The sequence below is a fragment of the Pecten maximus genome, chromosome 7 (assembly GCF_902652985.1).
Source record: "Pecten maximus chromosome 7, xPecMax1.1, whole genome shotgun sequence".
Lineage (NCBI taxonomy): Eukaryota > Metazoa > Mollusca > Bivalvia > Pectinida > Pectinidae > Pecten > Pecten maximus.
Window position 1 is genome coordinate 19,300,032 of NC_047021.1, and position 18,663 is coordinate 19,318,694.

Below are 18,663 nucleotides of genomic sequence, written 5' to 3' on the forward strand. Positions count from 1 at the left end.
ACAGCAGCGAATGGAACGAGTAGAATAATTGATTTGAGATCCCATATAAATGTTTATTAGCCGTCCCTATTTTCAGACAGAACAGGAAGGTTGGCGTAGGAACTTTTGTATCCGGGGGCTGGCAATCTTAAGACAGTAACATATAGAGTGTAGGTTCTTCTTTAGGCTTGGTCGGTCATTATTCAGTCAAAGAAGTCAGGGCCGCTCAGACAGGAAATGTATCAGTGTAGATATTTAGAAAGGGTGGTATTACAGTGAAGGCAAAAGGGAAGTATTAATATCATAATGAGTCTATATGATGCAACACATGAGTTCTAATTAGTTTTATTGTATTTGATACAGGTGTTGTGAAACGATAACAACATTATCTATATAATTAACTACATGTCAATATTCAGGTAAATAGTTGTAGCAGGTGGGCTTTCCAATCACGAACAACACGCTCGTAGATTATTACAGAGTCATTACTGCTAATTGGTCATCTGAGTCAAGGCCCGTTAGGAATCACAAAGTAGACGGGTCGATATATATCGATCTTACAGCGTATCGGCTACGACGGTATGTCAAATACACGTAGACACTTTCGGTCAATACAACTAAGCTTATTTATGGAACATTTAATGCTTTTATAATGCTTGCAATCATTGTTTGGAAAATATGGCACGTGTCTTTTAAACATCTAAGAATCAATTATGAGTACCGGAAGCTGCTGGGTGATGTGCCGGAACTTGCTCGATGATTTGCCGGAAGCTGCCCATTGCTGTACCGATGGCTGCCTGGCTTCCAAAGGAAATTAAACATACTCACACCTATGTGTCAAAATATAATGTAATCGAAAGTAGAATACGATACACGGGCCATAGAAGTGGCTCAATAATATAACTGTGTCGTAAATGCCGATACTATACCTTGATACATTCTGTATCAGTCTGTTAACAAAGCATACACAGCTATATGCGGCCAGTCGCATGTGTCTAAGACCGCAATTTTGTGTTGCATGAAATGTTTCTGAATAGGAAAATATCACTTTTCATGGTTCATATCCGAGACCTGGGATGCGTTCTGGAGCCAGAATGAACACATTTCGTTATAGCAACCGGCCCAAACACAAACGATGACGTAAGCGATTTTTTTGCAAGAACATGACATTCACTCTCCTAATGTAATATTTGAAGAGTTAGACATTAACAGAGACTGAAATATTGTGTGCAATACAAACAGTAAATACCAATAAGGCATGTGGTCCTGATGATATTTTAAATGAATATCAGATTAAATTGAAAACGGTTTTGATGCCGTGCTTCCTCATTTTATCTATCAATGTACTTACACCCGGGCACTTTTCGGGAAAAAATATCCATCATTAACAATAGTCATGTCTCATTTGATAAGAAATATTACAAAATAACTGATGTTCAATTTGGCTTTAGGAGAACGTATTCAATCTTCAGAAGTATATATAAAAAGCAGTTTCTATCAGTACATGTAAATAAAACAAATTAAAGTGCTTGTATTTAGGAATTGTGATATTTTCAGGTAAAATGGAAACTGAACACACAACGGATGTCATTCGTAAATTGTAAATGAATCTAATATCAAGGAATTTTAGAAAAAAAAGAAAGAAAAAAAAAACCAGCAAACAACCAGCGGATCAACGAAGAAAAGCGTTATTTTCAGGTTTGAATGTATATCGTAAATTTTGATACTGAAACCATAAAGCGCATGACGTTGAAAAAATACATACAACGTTTCGTACTAGGGGTGCGTAAAACACAAGTAATGCTTTTGTTTATTTTGAGCCTGGTAGATATACATTGACACTGTGAAGACAAAATAAGGAATTTAAACATTGGATATAGATAATAAACACTGAAAATTGCATTTTAGAATCATGTGATAAAGACATGTGGGAGCATAGCGATAAATGGGTGTTAAGTATCAAGGACGAATTAATTAATAGTTTTAATAATAATAGGTCTAGGTTACCTACTGTAAACAGAAAACAATCATAATACATCTTATATTATAATTAAAGACAGCACAAGATTGTATAGAACAAAGCAACATTTTATGTCTCAACAATTAATTAAGTATACACGGTTATTTGAGAAAACCAGCTCATAATTTAAATATAGAAAAAGACTGTTTTCAAAATATTCATTTGAGAGATTTTTGAGAATTCGCACGGTTTGTAATTAAATGATGTCGAAGATAAATTTCATCTCATACTTGAATGTCCATGTTATTCTGATATATACTGGAAAGAAAAAAGAACGCAATTAGGTATTGCCCGATTTATAACGCGAAATATAAAGATGTTATAGAATGTAATAACGGTGTAGTTGATTGATAGGGAACCACCCGGTCGTCTATGTGAAGTTCATCATGTTTGTTTAGTACATTGTACTGTCGTCATATTTCTGGTTGATCTTTTCTGTCGAAAATGGAAATTGAACGATACCGTCAGAGGTAATGTGGAGCCTGAGTTGCACAACAGTGTGGGGAGCTGAAGGATTTATTATGATTCTCGACAGTAGAATGCGTTAACCAGGGGTCATTAATGACAGCAAAATATTTGTGAAATCGTGTTGGTTAAAACAATGTGGATTCATACTGTTCTACAGTGATACCTGCATTGGACTTGTGTTATTACTGTCCGAAAATGGGAATTTGGTCAGGTCACGCTTAACTAAATCAAGTGTGGCAAAACTGTTTACCTGGTTGCAAGTTGGTTGCTGCCAATGTGACCCCACGGTAAAAAAGTATATATTAATTGAAGAATAAAACTTTCTGATACTTTGATTACATGGATTTGAAGGACATTTTTTGAGATATGAGTTTTGAAATATCTGCCCTGTTGATCCAAGGGAAATTGTTGCTGCCTCTCTTTAGGTGTTTACCTACTACATGTATGTTCAGGTCGGCGATTCGCTACCCGTCTCTGTGGATCTGATCTCTGCCCGATAGAATATTTATGGGACGAGTTAGACAGAGTAAGACGTAAGCCGAACCATCCAATCAACGTCGCTCATTTGACGTTGGTGCTCGATGAAGAATGGAACCGCATACCAGTGAGGAGGGCCAATACCATGATTAAATCAATACACAAACGAGTGCGTGTAACCGTCCAGCTCATGAGGGTATAAACATATCGGTGGGCCCATAACGGCACGGAATTCCCTTTGAGAGGGGTACCCCTTGGATCAACCTGAAGTTTGACAAGGGTACTTAATGTACATGGATGACATTATAACAGACAACAAAGTGGTTCCTTTTCTTTCAATTACACTAGTACTACATTTTATCTTTTTTATTTCAAATAATAAACCGGCCATTCTCTAATTGCATTTCTTTTTCCTTTCAATTACCATAAGATTTGTTTGAAACCTTGATATTTTATAAAGCCAGTAACTTAATTTGTTATGTTTACGAAGTGTATTGTTTTTTTGCACTTAATGATTATTTTCTATATGGTCAGTGTTAAGAGAATTTGAATATTATATTATATTATGTGTGTGTGAAACTGATTAGTCGGAAGACTAAAAGTGAATAAAGGACTTGAATTTATGTGCGGAATGGAAACAGATTTTCAATAAATATTAGCATATGATACAAAATAAATGTCTGCAGTCAAATATTTTCATAGTTTCAATTATCTTCGTGAGAGAGTTGCTTTTCATCAACACAATGAGTCCCTAACGTTGTTACCTAAATTGCACCAAATGAAATTTCACGACACATGACACCTCTCCTTTGCCATTTTACTGACACTGGAACTAAAACTGGAACTTGAAAACTGTTTTTCGACTAATAACGCAAATGTAGTCACCATTTATAGCGGCAGCTAACATTCGCAACCTATTGATCAGTTTAAATTCATAAGCAGATCTCAACAGACGAGAAGAATGTTCAGCACTAAATGGTCAGAAAGTAAATCAGACATTTCACGCGTGGCATGATCTGTTTAGTCACTCTGTTTATAATTATATTTTCAAGAGCGAACAAGCGCTAAGTAAGGGATGGCGAGTTGGGCTGGTAAAGTATTGATTTTACAGATAATTCGGGTGGTAAAGTATGGTCAACCTGATAAATAAAGGAAAGTTAGTACTCACTTCAGAAAAAATATGACGCTGAACCTTTTCTGTGAGAGTTAAAATGCATCAGATATTTCTTATCTTATTACTTCAAATATTCAGCGTGAACGAAAATGTAGATGATGTAACTATATAATTGCCATTATGTTAAGTTGAACACCGTGGTAGAATAGTTGCGGTATGTCTGAACGGCGGAGGGTTTCTAACAGGAAGTTAATGCGCTATGTATACCGGCGCAGATTTACACTAACACCTAAAACGGACGAATTGAAATTTGAGGAGATTTACTGTAATGGATGTTGCTATGCTGTTGGCTTGACACAGATATAGGTTACCCTATACCACAAAAAAAGTATTGTACTAGTTAAAAAATCAATAACGCACTTTTTTTTGGCTTGTTGATGAATGTTGTTCAAGGGGTGTTACTCAGAAGAGTTTAGTAATATCGCAGATATATTCAGAGGTTCTTGTCATCAAAGGGCAATACCATTCCGCTATTACAGAGTTCCGTGACACCAGCTTGAGGAGAAGAGAGTATCACTATTACAGAGTTCCGTGACACCAGCTTGAGGAGAAGAGAGTATCACTATTACAGAGTTCTATGACACCAGCTTGAGGAGAAGGGAGTATCGCTATTACAGAGTACCTTGACACCAGCTTGAGGAGAAGAGAGTATCACTATTACAGAGTTCTATGACACCAGCTTGAGGAGAAGAGAGTATCACTATTACAGAGTTCTATGACACCAGCTTGAGGAGAAGGGAGTATCACTATTACAGAGTACCTTGACACCAGCTTGAGGAGAAGAGAGTATCACTATTACAGAGTTCTATGACACCAGCTTGAGGAGAAGGGAGTATCGCTATTACAGAGTACCTTGACACCAGCTTGAGGAGAAGAGAGTATCACTATTACAGAGTTCTATGACACCAGCTTGAGGAGAAGAGAGTATCACTATTACAGAGTTCTATGACACCAGCTTGAGGAGAAGGGAGTATCACTATTACAGAGTTCTATGACACCAGCTTGAGGAGAAGGGAGTATAGTTATTACAGAGTTCTATGACACCAGCTTGAGGAGAAGAGAGTATCACAATTATAGAGTTCTATGACACCAGCTTGAGGAGAAGGGAGTAACGTTATTACAGAGTTCTATGACACCAGCTTGAGGAGAAGACAGTATCACTATTACAGAGTTCTATGACACCAGCTTGAGGAGAAGGGAGTATCACTATTACAGAGTTCTATGACACCAGCTTGAGGAGAAGGGAGTATCGTTATTACAGAGTTCTATGACACCAGCTTGAGGAGAAGGGAGTATCACTATTAGAGAGTTCTATGACACCAGCTTGAGGAGAAGAGAGTATAGTTATTACAGAGTTCTATGACACCAGCTTGAGGAGAAGGGAGTATCACTATTAGAGAGTTCTATGACACCAGCTTGAGGAGAAGGGAGTATCGTTATTACAGAGTTCTATGACACCAGCTTGAGGAGAAGAGAGTATCACTATTAGAGAGTTCTATGACACCAGCTTGAGGAGAAGGGAGTATCACTATTACAGAGTTCTATGACACCAGCTTGAGGAGAAGGGAGTATCACTATTACAGAGTTCTATGACACCAGCTTGAGGAGAAGGGAGTATCGTTATTACAGAGTACCATGACACCAGCTTGAGGAGAAGAGAGTATAGTTATTACAGAGTACCTTGAAACCAGCTTGAGGAGAAGAGAGTATCACTATTACAGAGTTCTATGACACCAGCTTGAGGAGAAGGGAGTATCGCTATTACAGAGTTCTATGACACCAGCTTGAGGAGAAGGGAGTATAGTTATTACAGAGTTCTATGACACCAGCTTGAGGAGAATAGAGTATCACTATTACAGAGTTCTATGACACCAGCTTGAGGAGAAGAGAGTATCACTATTAGAGAGTTCTATGACACCAGCTTGAGGAGAAGGGAGTATCACTATTAGAGAGTTCTATGACACCAGCTTGAGGAGAAGAGAGTATCACTATTACAGAGTTCTATGACACCAGCTTGAGGAGAAGGGAGTATCACTATTACAGAGTTCTATGACACCAGCTTGAGGAGAAGGGAGTATCGTTATTACAGAGTTCTATGACACCAGCTTGAGGAGAAGAGAGTATTACTATTACAGAGTTCTATGACACCAGCTTGAGGAGAAGGGAGTATCGCTATTACAGAGTTCTATGACACCAGCTTGAGGAGAAGAGAGTATCACTATTACAGAGTTCTATGACACCAGCTTGAGGAGAAGGGAGTATCACTATTACAGAGTATCATGACACCAGCTTGAGGAGAAGGGAGTATCGCTATTACAGAGTTCTATGACACCAGCTTGAGGAGAAGGGAGTATCACTATTACAGAGTTCTATGACACCAGTTTGAGGAGAAGGGAGTATCGCTATTACAGAGTTCCGTGACACCAGCTTGAGGAGAAGGGAGTATCACTATTAGAGAGTTCTATGACACCAGCTTGAGGAGAAGAGAGTATAGTTATTACAGAGTTCTATGACACCAGCTCGAGGTGAAGGGAGTATCACTATTACAGAGTTCTATGACACCAGCTTGAGGAGAAGGAAGTATCGCTATTACAGAGTTCCGTGACACCAGCTTGAGGAGAAGGGAGTATAGTTATTACAGAGTTCTATGACACCAGCTTGAGGAGAAGGAAGTATCGCTATTACAGAGTTCCGTGACACCAGCTTGAGGAGAAGAGAGTATAGTTATTACAGAGTTCTATGACACCAGCTTGAGGAGAAGGGAGTATCACTATTAGAGAGTTCTATGACACCAGCTTGAGGAGAAGGGAGTATCACTATTACAGAGTTCTATGACACCAGCTTGAGGAGAAGGGAGTATCACTATTAGAGAGTTCTATGACACCAGCTTGAGGAGAAGGGAGTATCACTATTACAGAGTTCCGTGACACCAGCTTGAGGAGAAGGGAGTATCACTATTACAGAGTTCTATGACACCAGCTTGAGGAGAAGAGAGTATCACTATTACAGAGTTCTATGACACCAGCTTGAGGAGAAGAGAGTATCACTATTACAGAGTTCTATGACACCAGCTTGAGGAGAAGAGAGTGTCACTATTACAGAGATCTATGACACCAGCTTGAGGAGAAGAGAGTATCACTATTACAGAGTTCTATGACACCAGCTTGAGGAGAAGGAAGTATCGCTATTACAGAGTTCCGTGACACCAGCTTGAGGAGAAGGGAGTATCACTATTAGAGAGTTCTATGACACCAGCTTGAGGAGAAGGGAGTATCACTATTAGAGAGTTCTATGACACCAGCTTGAGGAGAAGGGAGTATCACTATTAGAGAGTTCTATGACACCAGTTTGAGGAGAAGGGAGTATCACTATTAGAGAGTTCTATGGCACCAGCTTGAGGAGAAGAGAGTATCACTATTACAGAGTTCTATGACACCAGCTTGAGGAGAAGGGAGTATCACTATTACAGAGTTCTATGACACCAGTTTGAGGAGAAGAGAGTATCACTATTACAGAGTTCTATGACACCAGCTTGAGGAGAAGGAGTATCACTATTACAGAGTTCTATGACACCAGTTTGAGGAGAAGAGAGTATCACTATTACAGAGTATCATGACACCAGCTTGAGGAGAAGGGAGTATCACTATTAGAGAGTTCTATGACACCAGCTTGAGGAGAAGGGAGTATCACTATTACAGAGTTCTATGACACCAGCTTGAGGAGAAGGGAGTATCACTATTACAGAGTTCTATGACACCAGTTTGAGGAGAAGAGAGTATCACTATTACAGAGTATCATGACACCAGCTTGAGGAGAAGGGAGTATCACTATTAGAGAGTTCTATGACACCAGCTTGAGGAGAAGGGAGTATCACTATTACAGAGTTCTATGACACCAGCTTGAGGAGAAGAGAGTATCACTATTACAGAGTTCTATGACACCAGCTTGAGGAGAAGGGAGTATCACTATTACAGAGTTCTATGACACCAGTTTGAGGAGAAGAGAGTATCACTATTACAGAGTTCTATGACACCAGCTTGAGGAGAAGGGAGTATCACTATTACAGAGTTCTATGACACCAGTTTGAGGAGAAGGGAGTATCGCTATTACAGAGTTCTATGACACCAGGTTGAGGAGAATAGAGTATCACTATTACAGAGCTCTATGACACCAGCTTGAGGAGAAGGGAGTATCGTTATTACAGAGTTCTATGACACCAGCTTGAGGAGAATAGAGTATCACTATTACAGAGTTCTATGACACCAGCTTGAGGAGAATAGAGTATCACTATTACAGAGTTCTATGACACCAGCTTGAGGAGAAGAGAGTATCACTATTACAGAGCTCTATGACACCAGCTTGAGGAGAAGAGAGTATAGCTATTATAGAGTTCTATGACACCAGCTTGAGGAGAAGGGAGTATCACTATTATAGAGTTCTATGACACCAGCTTGAGGAGAATAGAGTATCGTTATTACAGAGTTCTATGACACCAGCTTGAGGAGAAGACAGTATCACTATTACAGAGCTCTATGACACCAGCTTGAGGAGAAGAGAGTATAGCTATTACAGAGTTCTATGACACCAGCTTGAGGAGAAGGGAGTATCACTATGATAGAGTTATATGACACCAGCTTGAGGAGAAGGGAGTATCACTATTACAGAGTTCTATGACACCAGCTTGAGGAGAAGAAAGTATCACTATTACAGAGTTCCGTGACACCAGCTTGAGGAGAAGAGAGTATCACTATTACAGAGTTCTATGACACCAGCTTGAGGAGAAGAGAGTATCACTATTACAGAGTTCTATGACACCAGCTTGAGGAGAAGGGAGTATCACTATTACAGAGTTCTATGACACCAGCTCGAGGTGAAGGGAGTATCACTATTACAGAGTTCTATGACACCAGTTTGAGGAGAAGAGAGTATCACTATTACAGAGTTCTATGACACCAGCTTGAGGAGAAGAGAGTATCGTTTTTACAGAGTTCTATGACACCAGCTTGAGGAGAAGAGAGTATCGTTTTTACAGAGTTCTACGGCACCAGCTTGAGGAGAATGGAGTAGCACTATTGCAGAGTTCTATGACACCAGCTTGAGGAGAAGGGAGTATCACTATTACAGAGTTCTATGACACCAGCTTGAGGAGAAGAGAGTATCACTATTACAGAGTTCTATGACACCAGCTTGAGGAGAAGAGAGTATCACTATTACAGAGTTCTATGACACCAGCTTCAGGAGAAGGGAGTATCACTATTACAGAGTTCTATGACACCAGCTTGAGGCGAATAGAGTGTCACTATTACAGAGCTCTATGACACCAGCTTGAGGAGAAGGGAGTATCATTATTACAGAGTTCTATGACACCAGCTTGAGGAGAAGGAAGTATCGTTATTACAGAGTTCTATGACACCAGCTTGAGGAGAATAGAGTATCACTATTACAGAGTACCTTGACACCAGCTTGAGGAGAAGAGAGTATCACTATTACAGAGTTCTATGACACCAGCTTGAGGAGAAGAGAGTATTACTATTAGAGAGTTCTATGACACCAGCTTGAGGAGAAGGGAGTATCACTATTACAGAGTACCTTGACACCAGCTTGAGGAGAAGAGAGTATCACTATTACAGAGTTCTATGACACCAGCTTGAGGAGAAGGGAGTATCACTATTACAGAGTTCTATGACACCAGCTTGAGGAGAAGGGAGTATCACTATTACAGAGTTCTATGACACCAGCTTGAGGAGAAGGAAGTATCACTATTACAGAGTTCTATGACACCAGCTTGAGGAGAAGGGAGTATCACTATTACAGAGTTCTATGACACCAGCTTGAGGAGAAGGGAGTATCGCTATTACAGAGTTCTATGACACCAGGTTGAGGAGAATAGAGTATCACTATTACAGAGTTCTATGACACCAGCTTGAGGAGAATAGAGTATTACTATTACAGAGTTCTATGACACCAGCTTGAGGAGAAGGGAGTATCACTATTACAGAGTTCTATGACACCAGCTTGAGGAGAAGGGAGTATCGCTATTACAGAGTTCTATGACACCAGCTTGAGGAGAATAGAGTGTCACTATTACAGAGTTCTATGACACCAGCTTGAGGAGAAGAGATTATCCATATAATTACAACAGGACAGCAGATCATTTTTGACATTTCTAATAATGCTTAGCGTTTCTCAGCGGGGTTGTGTTTGACAAGAAAACCAAACCAAACCAAAACTGCAATTTACATATGGGAATTATTTTGTACCAGGTATTTTGAGATCAACGAGAAATAAATGTCAAGAAATTTGAAGTACAGTCTGATTTAATATCGTGTAGGGAGACACAGAAAGAAAGAAAGACAGAAAAAGAGAAAGAAAGAAAGAAAGGGGAAAAACTCCTCTTCCGGAAAATAGGTTACTAATCTAAAACTAATAGTGCACATAGTACACACCGCCTACGATGCCATTATGTATATCACTACTGTCAATTATACAGGCCAAATACCTAAACCAGATTAACATCCATATCAGGCATGGATTAATGGGTGGTACGGGTAATATTACGTCTCGTTAGTCGGATATGATTAGTATACATTGCCTTAGAATACCCTCAGTTACGACTTACACATTTTCGGTCCAATAAGTCATGTCGGTTTAAATGACACTTATGAAGAACGACAACATACTTATAGGTGTATTTTTGTCCACGTTCGTCCCAGTGTCATGTCATTAAAAACAGATAGTCATTCATCTTTCTCGTTTATTGCAACATACTCGTTACGGGGTTAATGTACACTTTCTCCCATCTGTTGCCCCTGTGTCTCGTGTGGCAATATGTAGGCGATCTATTTTAAATATAATAAGTGTTAGTATTCTTATTGCAGACATTTGGTTCCCACATACATCCCTACCATGTATGGCCCTCATCACAACATACATACAACTCAACAATGAATCGCTCTTGTCACAATGTACATACCACCCTATCATGTATTGCCCTCATCACAACGTATTACATAGCCGTACCATGTATTGCCCTTGTCACAACGTACATGTACATACAACCCTAACATGTATTGTCCTTGTCACAACGTACATGTACATACAACCCTAACATGTACATACAACCCTAACATGTATTGACCTTGTCACAACGTACATGTACATACAACCCTAACATGTATTGTCCTTGTCACAACGTACATGTACATACAACCCTAACATGTACATACAACCCTAACATGTATTGACCTTGTCACAACGTAATACAACTCTACCATGTATTGCCCTTGTCACAACGTACATGTACATACAACCCTAACATGTACATACAACTCTACCATGTATTGTCCTTGTCACAACGTAATACAACTCTACCATGTATTGCCCTTGTCACAACGTACATGTACATACAACCCTAACATGTACATACAACCCTAACATGTATTGTCCTTGTCACAACGTACATGTACATACAACCCTAACATGTATTGCACTTGTCACAACGTAATACAACTCTACCATGTATTGTCCTTGTCACAACGTACATACAACTCTATCATGTATTGCACTTGTCACAACGTAATACAACTCTACCATGTATTGTCCTTGTCACAACGTAATACAACTCTACCATGTACATACAACTCTACCATGTACATACAACTCTACCATGTATTGACCTTGTCACAACGTACATACAACCCTAACATGTATTGTCCTTGTCACAACGTACATACAACCCTAACATGTATTGACCTTGTCACAACGTAATACAACTCTACCATGTACATACAACTCTACCATGTATTGTCCTTATCACAACGTACATGTACATACAACCCTAACATGTATTGACCTTGTCACAACGTAATACAACTCTACCATGTATGGCCCTTGTCACCATATACATAAAACTCTACCATGCACATACAACTCTACCATGTACATACAACCCTAACATGTATTGACCTTGTCACAACGTACATGTACATACAACTCTAACATGTATTGTCCTTGTCACAACGTAATACAACTCTACCATGTATGGCCCTTGTCACCATATACATACAACTCTACCATGTACATACAACTCTACCATGTATTGCACTTGTCTCAAAAGGTCGGAGGGTATTCACTCCCTTCTCCATGGTGAAAATAAATACCTCGGGGGAGTATGCATACTTTTTCTGCCCGAGATTTCCTGTCACGAAAACGCCCGACCTTCGCAAGGCGTGTAGACATCGCTCGCGCATCTCCCAAAAGACCAATTGGTTGAAAGACTATGTGTACTTCTACGCAATAATATACTTATTTATAAGAATAAGATTGATTAATTTCTTTCCGGCAGTGGAAGTGTAACATACTAGTATAGAGGATATCCGGGAGCTGACAATACACTATATATAGAAATCTGCCCGAGAACAAAACCAATCCGAAGTCAATACTTCTTATCGAATAATAAACAAATGTCGGCTCCACACTTTACCTTAACGACAAGTCAACTCAAATATTTTTGATGAAAAAATACTGAATTTTGAGCAGAATTCAATTTAATATCTTAGATTTCCTTTCGTATAACAAGTTTCTGTATTAATTATGGCCTATGTGCGGTAACATTCAGCTTTTGTACGTTACCCCGACGGGGAATAACACATAGACTCATGAGTGGCCATCACACTGTGATTATACGGTGATACCGTTTTTCATTCAGTGCAATATAAGGTGACGTGGTATAATATAAGGTGACGTGGTATAATATAACATGACGTGGTATAATATAAGGTGACGCGGTGTAATATAAGGTCACGTGGTATAATATAAAGTGACGCGGCATAATATAAGATGACGTGGTATAATATAAGGTGACGCGGTATAATATAAGGTCACTTGGTATAATATAAGGTAACGCGGTATAATATAAGATGACGTGGTATAATATAAGGTCACGTGGTACAATATAAGGTCACGCGGTATAATATAAGGTCACGCGGTATGATATAGGGTCACGTGGTATAATATAAGGTGATGCGGTATGATATAAGGTCACGTGGTATAATATAAGGTCACGTGGTATAATATAAGGTCACGCGGTATAATATAAGGTCACGCGGCATAATATAAGGTCACGTGGTATGATATAGGGTCACGTGGTATAATATAAGGTGACGCGGTATGATATAAAGTCACGCGGTATGATATAAGGTGACGCGGTATGATATAAGGTCACGCGGTATAATATAAGATGACACGGTATAATATAAGGTCACGTGGTATGATATAAGGTGACGCGGTATACTATAAGATGACGCGGTATAATACAAGGTGACCTGGTATGATAGAAGGTGACGCGGTATAATATAAGGTGACCTGGTATGATATAAGGTGACGTGATATAATATAAGGTGACCTGGTATGATATAAGGTCACGTGGTATAATATAAGGTGAAGTGGTATGATATAAGGTGACGCGGTATGATATAAGGTAACGCGGTATAATATAAGGTGAAGCTGGTATGATATAGGGTGACGTGGTATAATATCAGGTTACGCGGTATAATATAAGGCGACGCGGTATAATATAAGGTGACCTGGTATGATATAAGGTCACGTGGTATAATATAAGGTCACGCGGTATGATATAAGGTCACGTGGTATAATATAAGGTCACACGGTATAATATAAGGTCACGCGGTATAATATTAGGTCACGCGGTATGATATAGGGTGACGTGGTATAATATAAGGTTACGCGGTATAATATAAGGTGACGCGGTATAATATAAGGTGACGTTGTATAATATAAGTGACGCGGAATAATATAAGGTCATACGGTATGATATAAGGTGACGATGTATAATATAAGGTCACTTGGTATAATATAAGGTGACGCGGTATAATATAAGGTCACTTGGTATAATATAAGGTAACGCGGTATAATATAAGATGACGTGGTATAATATAAGGTCACGTGGTACAATATAAGGTGACGTTGTATAATATAAGTGACGCGGAATAATATAAGGTCATACGGTATGATATAAGGTGACGATGTATAATATAAGGTCACGCGGTATAATATAAGGTCACACGGTATGATATAAGGTGACGCGGTATAATATAGGGTCACGCGGTATAATATAAGGTCACACGGTATAATGTAAGGTGACCTGGTATAATATAAGGTGTAGCGGTATAATGTAAGGTGACCTGGTATAATATAAGGTCACGCGGTATAATATAAGATGACGTGGTATAATATAAGGTCACGCGGTATGATATAAGGTCACGCGGTATAATATAAGGTGACGTGGTATAATGTAGGGTCACGCGGTATGATATAAGGTGACGTGGTATAATATAAGGTCACGAGGTATAATGTAGGGTCACGCGGTATGATATAAGGTCACGCGGTATAATATAAGGTGACGTGGTATAATATAAGGTCACGCGGTATAATATAAGGTCACGAGGTATAATGTAGGGTCACGCGGTATGATATAAGGTCACATGGTATTTTGTGGCTCACCAGTGTACCATACATTGCATCACAAACATAAGTATATTGTCGCGAAGGAAGGCCATTAATCATTCACGTGCCAAAATAACCTATCTGGTGGCTGAAGATCAAGAATCAATATAGACCTTTGTTCCTTTTCGTCTCGTCATATCAAATAATTTTGTGTTTGATTTGCAGAAGTAATCATTGATGCTATCATTGATTAGCCATTGTAAGTGTTTTTGAGAACAAATGTCTATATCCGACAGGGATGTAATGGATCTGTATATAGCACTCCAGGGAAAACCAATCACCATTACATGTGTACGGTTTTCACATCGGATACGACTGAATGGGATTGATTATTTTAACAAAAATAGTAAACATTAAAGAAAAAAGTCCCTACACTGAGAAATTTACCGGTATAGTAAGTCTGTAGATGTACAGCATTCCATAGTATACATAACAGAAAAAAACACGTTAAACTGAGAAATTTACTGGTAACGTAAGTCTGTATATCTACAGCATTCCATAGTTAACATAACAGAAAAAAAACACGTTACACTGAGAAATTTACTGGTAACGTAAGTCTGTAGATGTACAGCATTCCATAGTATACATAACAGAAAAAAAACACGTTACACTGAGAAATTTACTGGTAACGTTAGTCTGTTGACCTACAGCATTCCATAGTTAACATTACAGAAAAAAAAAAACATTTCTCTGAAAAAAAAAGTACTGGTATCGTAACTCTATAGGCCCTCAGTATTCCATATATTATCATTCGCGTTCACGTAATTCCTCACAGTAGTCTTCTTACACTATACAGAAAAAAAATGTACAGTTCAACCACTTCAATGTCTACATTTACTGCGAATTTTATCTCACGAAGATTTCACATCAATAGTCATATCTAATTATTACGTAAACGTATTTCAATTCCATTTTCTATGCAATCACACTAACACTTCAAACTCCAAAAGTAATGTGTAATTATTTCATTGAACGATATGACCAACAGAAGCAATAATAAGTGAATGTCAAAGTTTGAAACAACAAATTACAGTATATTTAAGAAATAACCCGGAATTACTGGCTAAAAATAGGTAAATTACAGTATCTTAAAGAAACAGTAAACTTGCAGTATTTAAAGCTACCGCGCCACATCTCGCTAAAAATAAGTAAATTACAGTATCTTAAAGAAACACCGCGCCATTACTCACTGAAAATAAGTAAATGGCAGTATTTAAAACTACTGCGCCGCATCTCGCTAAAAATAATTAAACAACAGTATTTCAAACTTCCATGCCACCTCTAGCTTAAAATAGGTCAATTACAATATTTGAAACAACCGCACCGTCTCTCGCTTAAGAAACACTCCACCAGCACTGGTTAAAGATAAGTAAATAACAGTATTTGAAACTACATTGTCACCTCTCGCTTAACATAAGTAAATTACGGTATTTTAAGGAAATATCCTACCGCGCCATTAAAAATCATAAATGAGCGCGTGATTTTCCTCACATTTTGACTATTCCCATGATGTCAGTGGACAGTCAACCATGGCATGAGAGCAGATAATCTGTTATAATGGTTGGCGTGCTAAATTATATGTTACCCTAACGTAATAGTTTGAGAACGAACTTTGTGTGCAATCAATCAAATGACTGAAAATTACCCCCTAGCTTCACCACTCTTAAAACAGCAAGGTCGAACTTCTGCAAGTGTCAATTTTCACACTTATTTTTTTACAATGCGGGTTTTGTTTCAATGCAGTATTTTATTGTTTCTGTTCATTTCACGTTTAAATGTGAGCACAAACATACAACATCCGTTTTTTTCAAAATCACAAGAAAACATCGAAAAACGTTAAAAAGTTAATACATTTAAAACAAAACGATCGAATTGATAATACAGAGAAATAAACTCAAAAGACATTAAACAATATATCCACTATTAAGTACATTAATACAATCAAGAAACCGTTTAAATGTCCATGGCATGCGCTCCTTTGGTTATACAAGTGCGTCAGTTAATGACAGGAAAGCATGCCGAACACATCGGTTTTATAAATGTCAGGTTGATTACAGATACACGCTTCATCTTACACTAATATTAGTACGCCTATGTGTTACATACGGCTAATTCGACAAAGCAATTTCGCGATTGGTTGTAATGGTTTAAAGTACTATTAACACGTCGATGTAATTATAGGACGACAGGAAGGGACAATCCTGAACGTTACGTCGACAACACCCACGGTATTTACTGTGACAGGAAAAGTCACCATGCCATCGTGTCATCGTTCTAGCAGTTCTTGTGATGGGAACTGTCAGTCAATTACTTCATTTTTACACCTTTCATTCAATGAGTTGAAACCTATTGTGACTTTTTTCAAACTCATATCTTGTTTGATATGTATTATATATCAATATAACGTACTCTAATGGTTTATATTAGTAATCGTGAGTATGTGATGATTGACAACTGTCTGGAGTAGCGGTGTAGTATATCATGTTTGCGGACAGTTTCCAGTCCGACACACTGGAATGACATGTCAAAGTGAACAGGATAAGTGATGACCGCACTTCACGCCGTTGTGTGACGGCAAAAACGACCCCGGGTAAGTCTACCAATCCATGTAGTAGTTGGTGACTACCACATTGAAGAACCTACGGGAGACCCGTGGCATGTCATCCAGATAAATTAGGACAAAGTGTTTTCTTGCTCATGGACACAACCTCGACAGCACAGACCGGCCCGTTTCTCAGCTTCTCGAGAAACACCAACCGACTCGGCTAGGGACTCTAACCGACTGAGCTATCGCGGTCCCATAGAAGAGACATTACATTTCATCACAGAACTCGTTATTGGTTGATTTCAACTAAATACAGGACGTAAATACACATATTAAACAACTATGGAAATATGAAATGATACGATTCTGAGATGTCAGACACTTTTTTTCTATTTAACGGCGAGATGATATGACATTGACACTATGTAATAGTACTTACCTATTCCAGCGCCTACGATGACCCTTCCAGTAAGTAAGAGGTACTTATCACCAGCGATAGCCATGCAAACTGCCCCAACTGTAAACACTATACTAGCCATCATAATGACAGGCCGACGTCCAAGTCGGTCGTTTAGACACCCTCCTATTAACGCAAAAACGGCGGCAGCAGCAACTGTAACGCTGACGATGAGTTCCTGCCAAACAGACGACAGATTGAATTCATTCCGGAGCAATATCATTGCCCCCGATATGACACCAGTATCATACCCAAAGAGAAATCCTCCCAGGGCCGAGAAAAATGTCAACACGTACACAAAAGTTGGTGTTTTTGGTTTGGAAACAATACTGTCCAATTTGAGTTCGTGTCGTTCCTCCTCTGACTCCTCATAAAGGGAGCGGGGCCGACCCCCATTCGTACTCCCGTTCGATTTGATACTCATGTTGTCTTTGTAGAAACGCACCTGGCGAGCTTGTCAACCCCGATGTTACATCCTCCGCATGTCCATTTTACTCTGATAGCGAGTGTACTCTGCTCGTCGTGATTGCATTGTCTCGTCAGGGGGGACAATTTGATCGATACCAACATTCGCAATCCACAAGTGACTGAAACCTCTGTCGTACAGAGCTATGTGATCGACCGCTATTGACGGTATAAATCGAGCTTGGAGAAAACAGTTTTGTTTGGACCAAAATCACTGATGACGTCAGAGAAAATAATGATGGTCGTAAATGAATTAAGGGCAGGTCCATTCCGAACGGTTGGCGAAAAAAAGCCTCGTTAGTCCTTCTGATAGAACAACGATTTATCGATTCATTGAGAAGTCCGGCCATGTCTATGCTATATCAGAACACTTACCTGCTTTTTGAAGTGCTTAATTCATTGCTACTTTTACTAAATAATTCAATACTGTTTTAATACTGCAATTTGTCACTGAAAGCTGTAGGCGTAACTAAGTATCCCCCTCGTGTGTCGTAGTACAAAATACATCCCCGATAATTCATTAACGAAGGACAGGTAAACTGATTGTACGAGAT

The 18,663-nt window shown here is 38.9% G+C and overlaps 1 protein-coding gene across 1 annotated transcript in view; it reads right to left on the bottom strand.

The window, feature by feature from the left end:
* Nucleotides 1–18,165, bottom strand: part of LOC117331822 (proton myo-inositol cotransporter-like) — a 69,483-nt gene extending 51,318 nt beyond the window's left edge. Inside the window, exon 1 of the mRNA XM_033890741.1 lies at nucleotides 17,627–18,165. Within this exon, the coding sequence (XP_033746632.1) occupies nucleotides 17,627–18,068 (442 nt within the window). The 5' untranslated portion in view covers nucleotides 18,069–18,165. The remainder of the gene's footprint in view (nucleotides 1–17,626) is intronic.
* Between the last annotated feature and the right edge of the window lie 498 nt (nucleotides 18,166–18,663).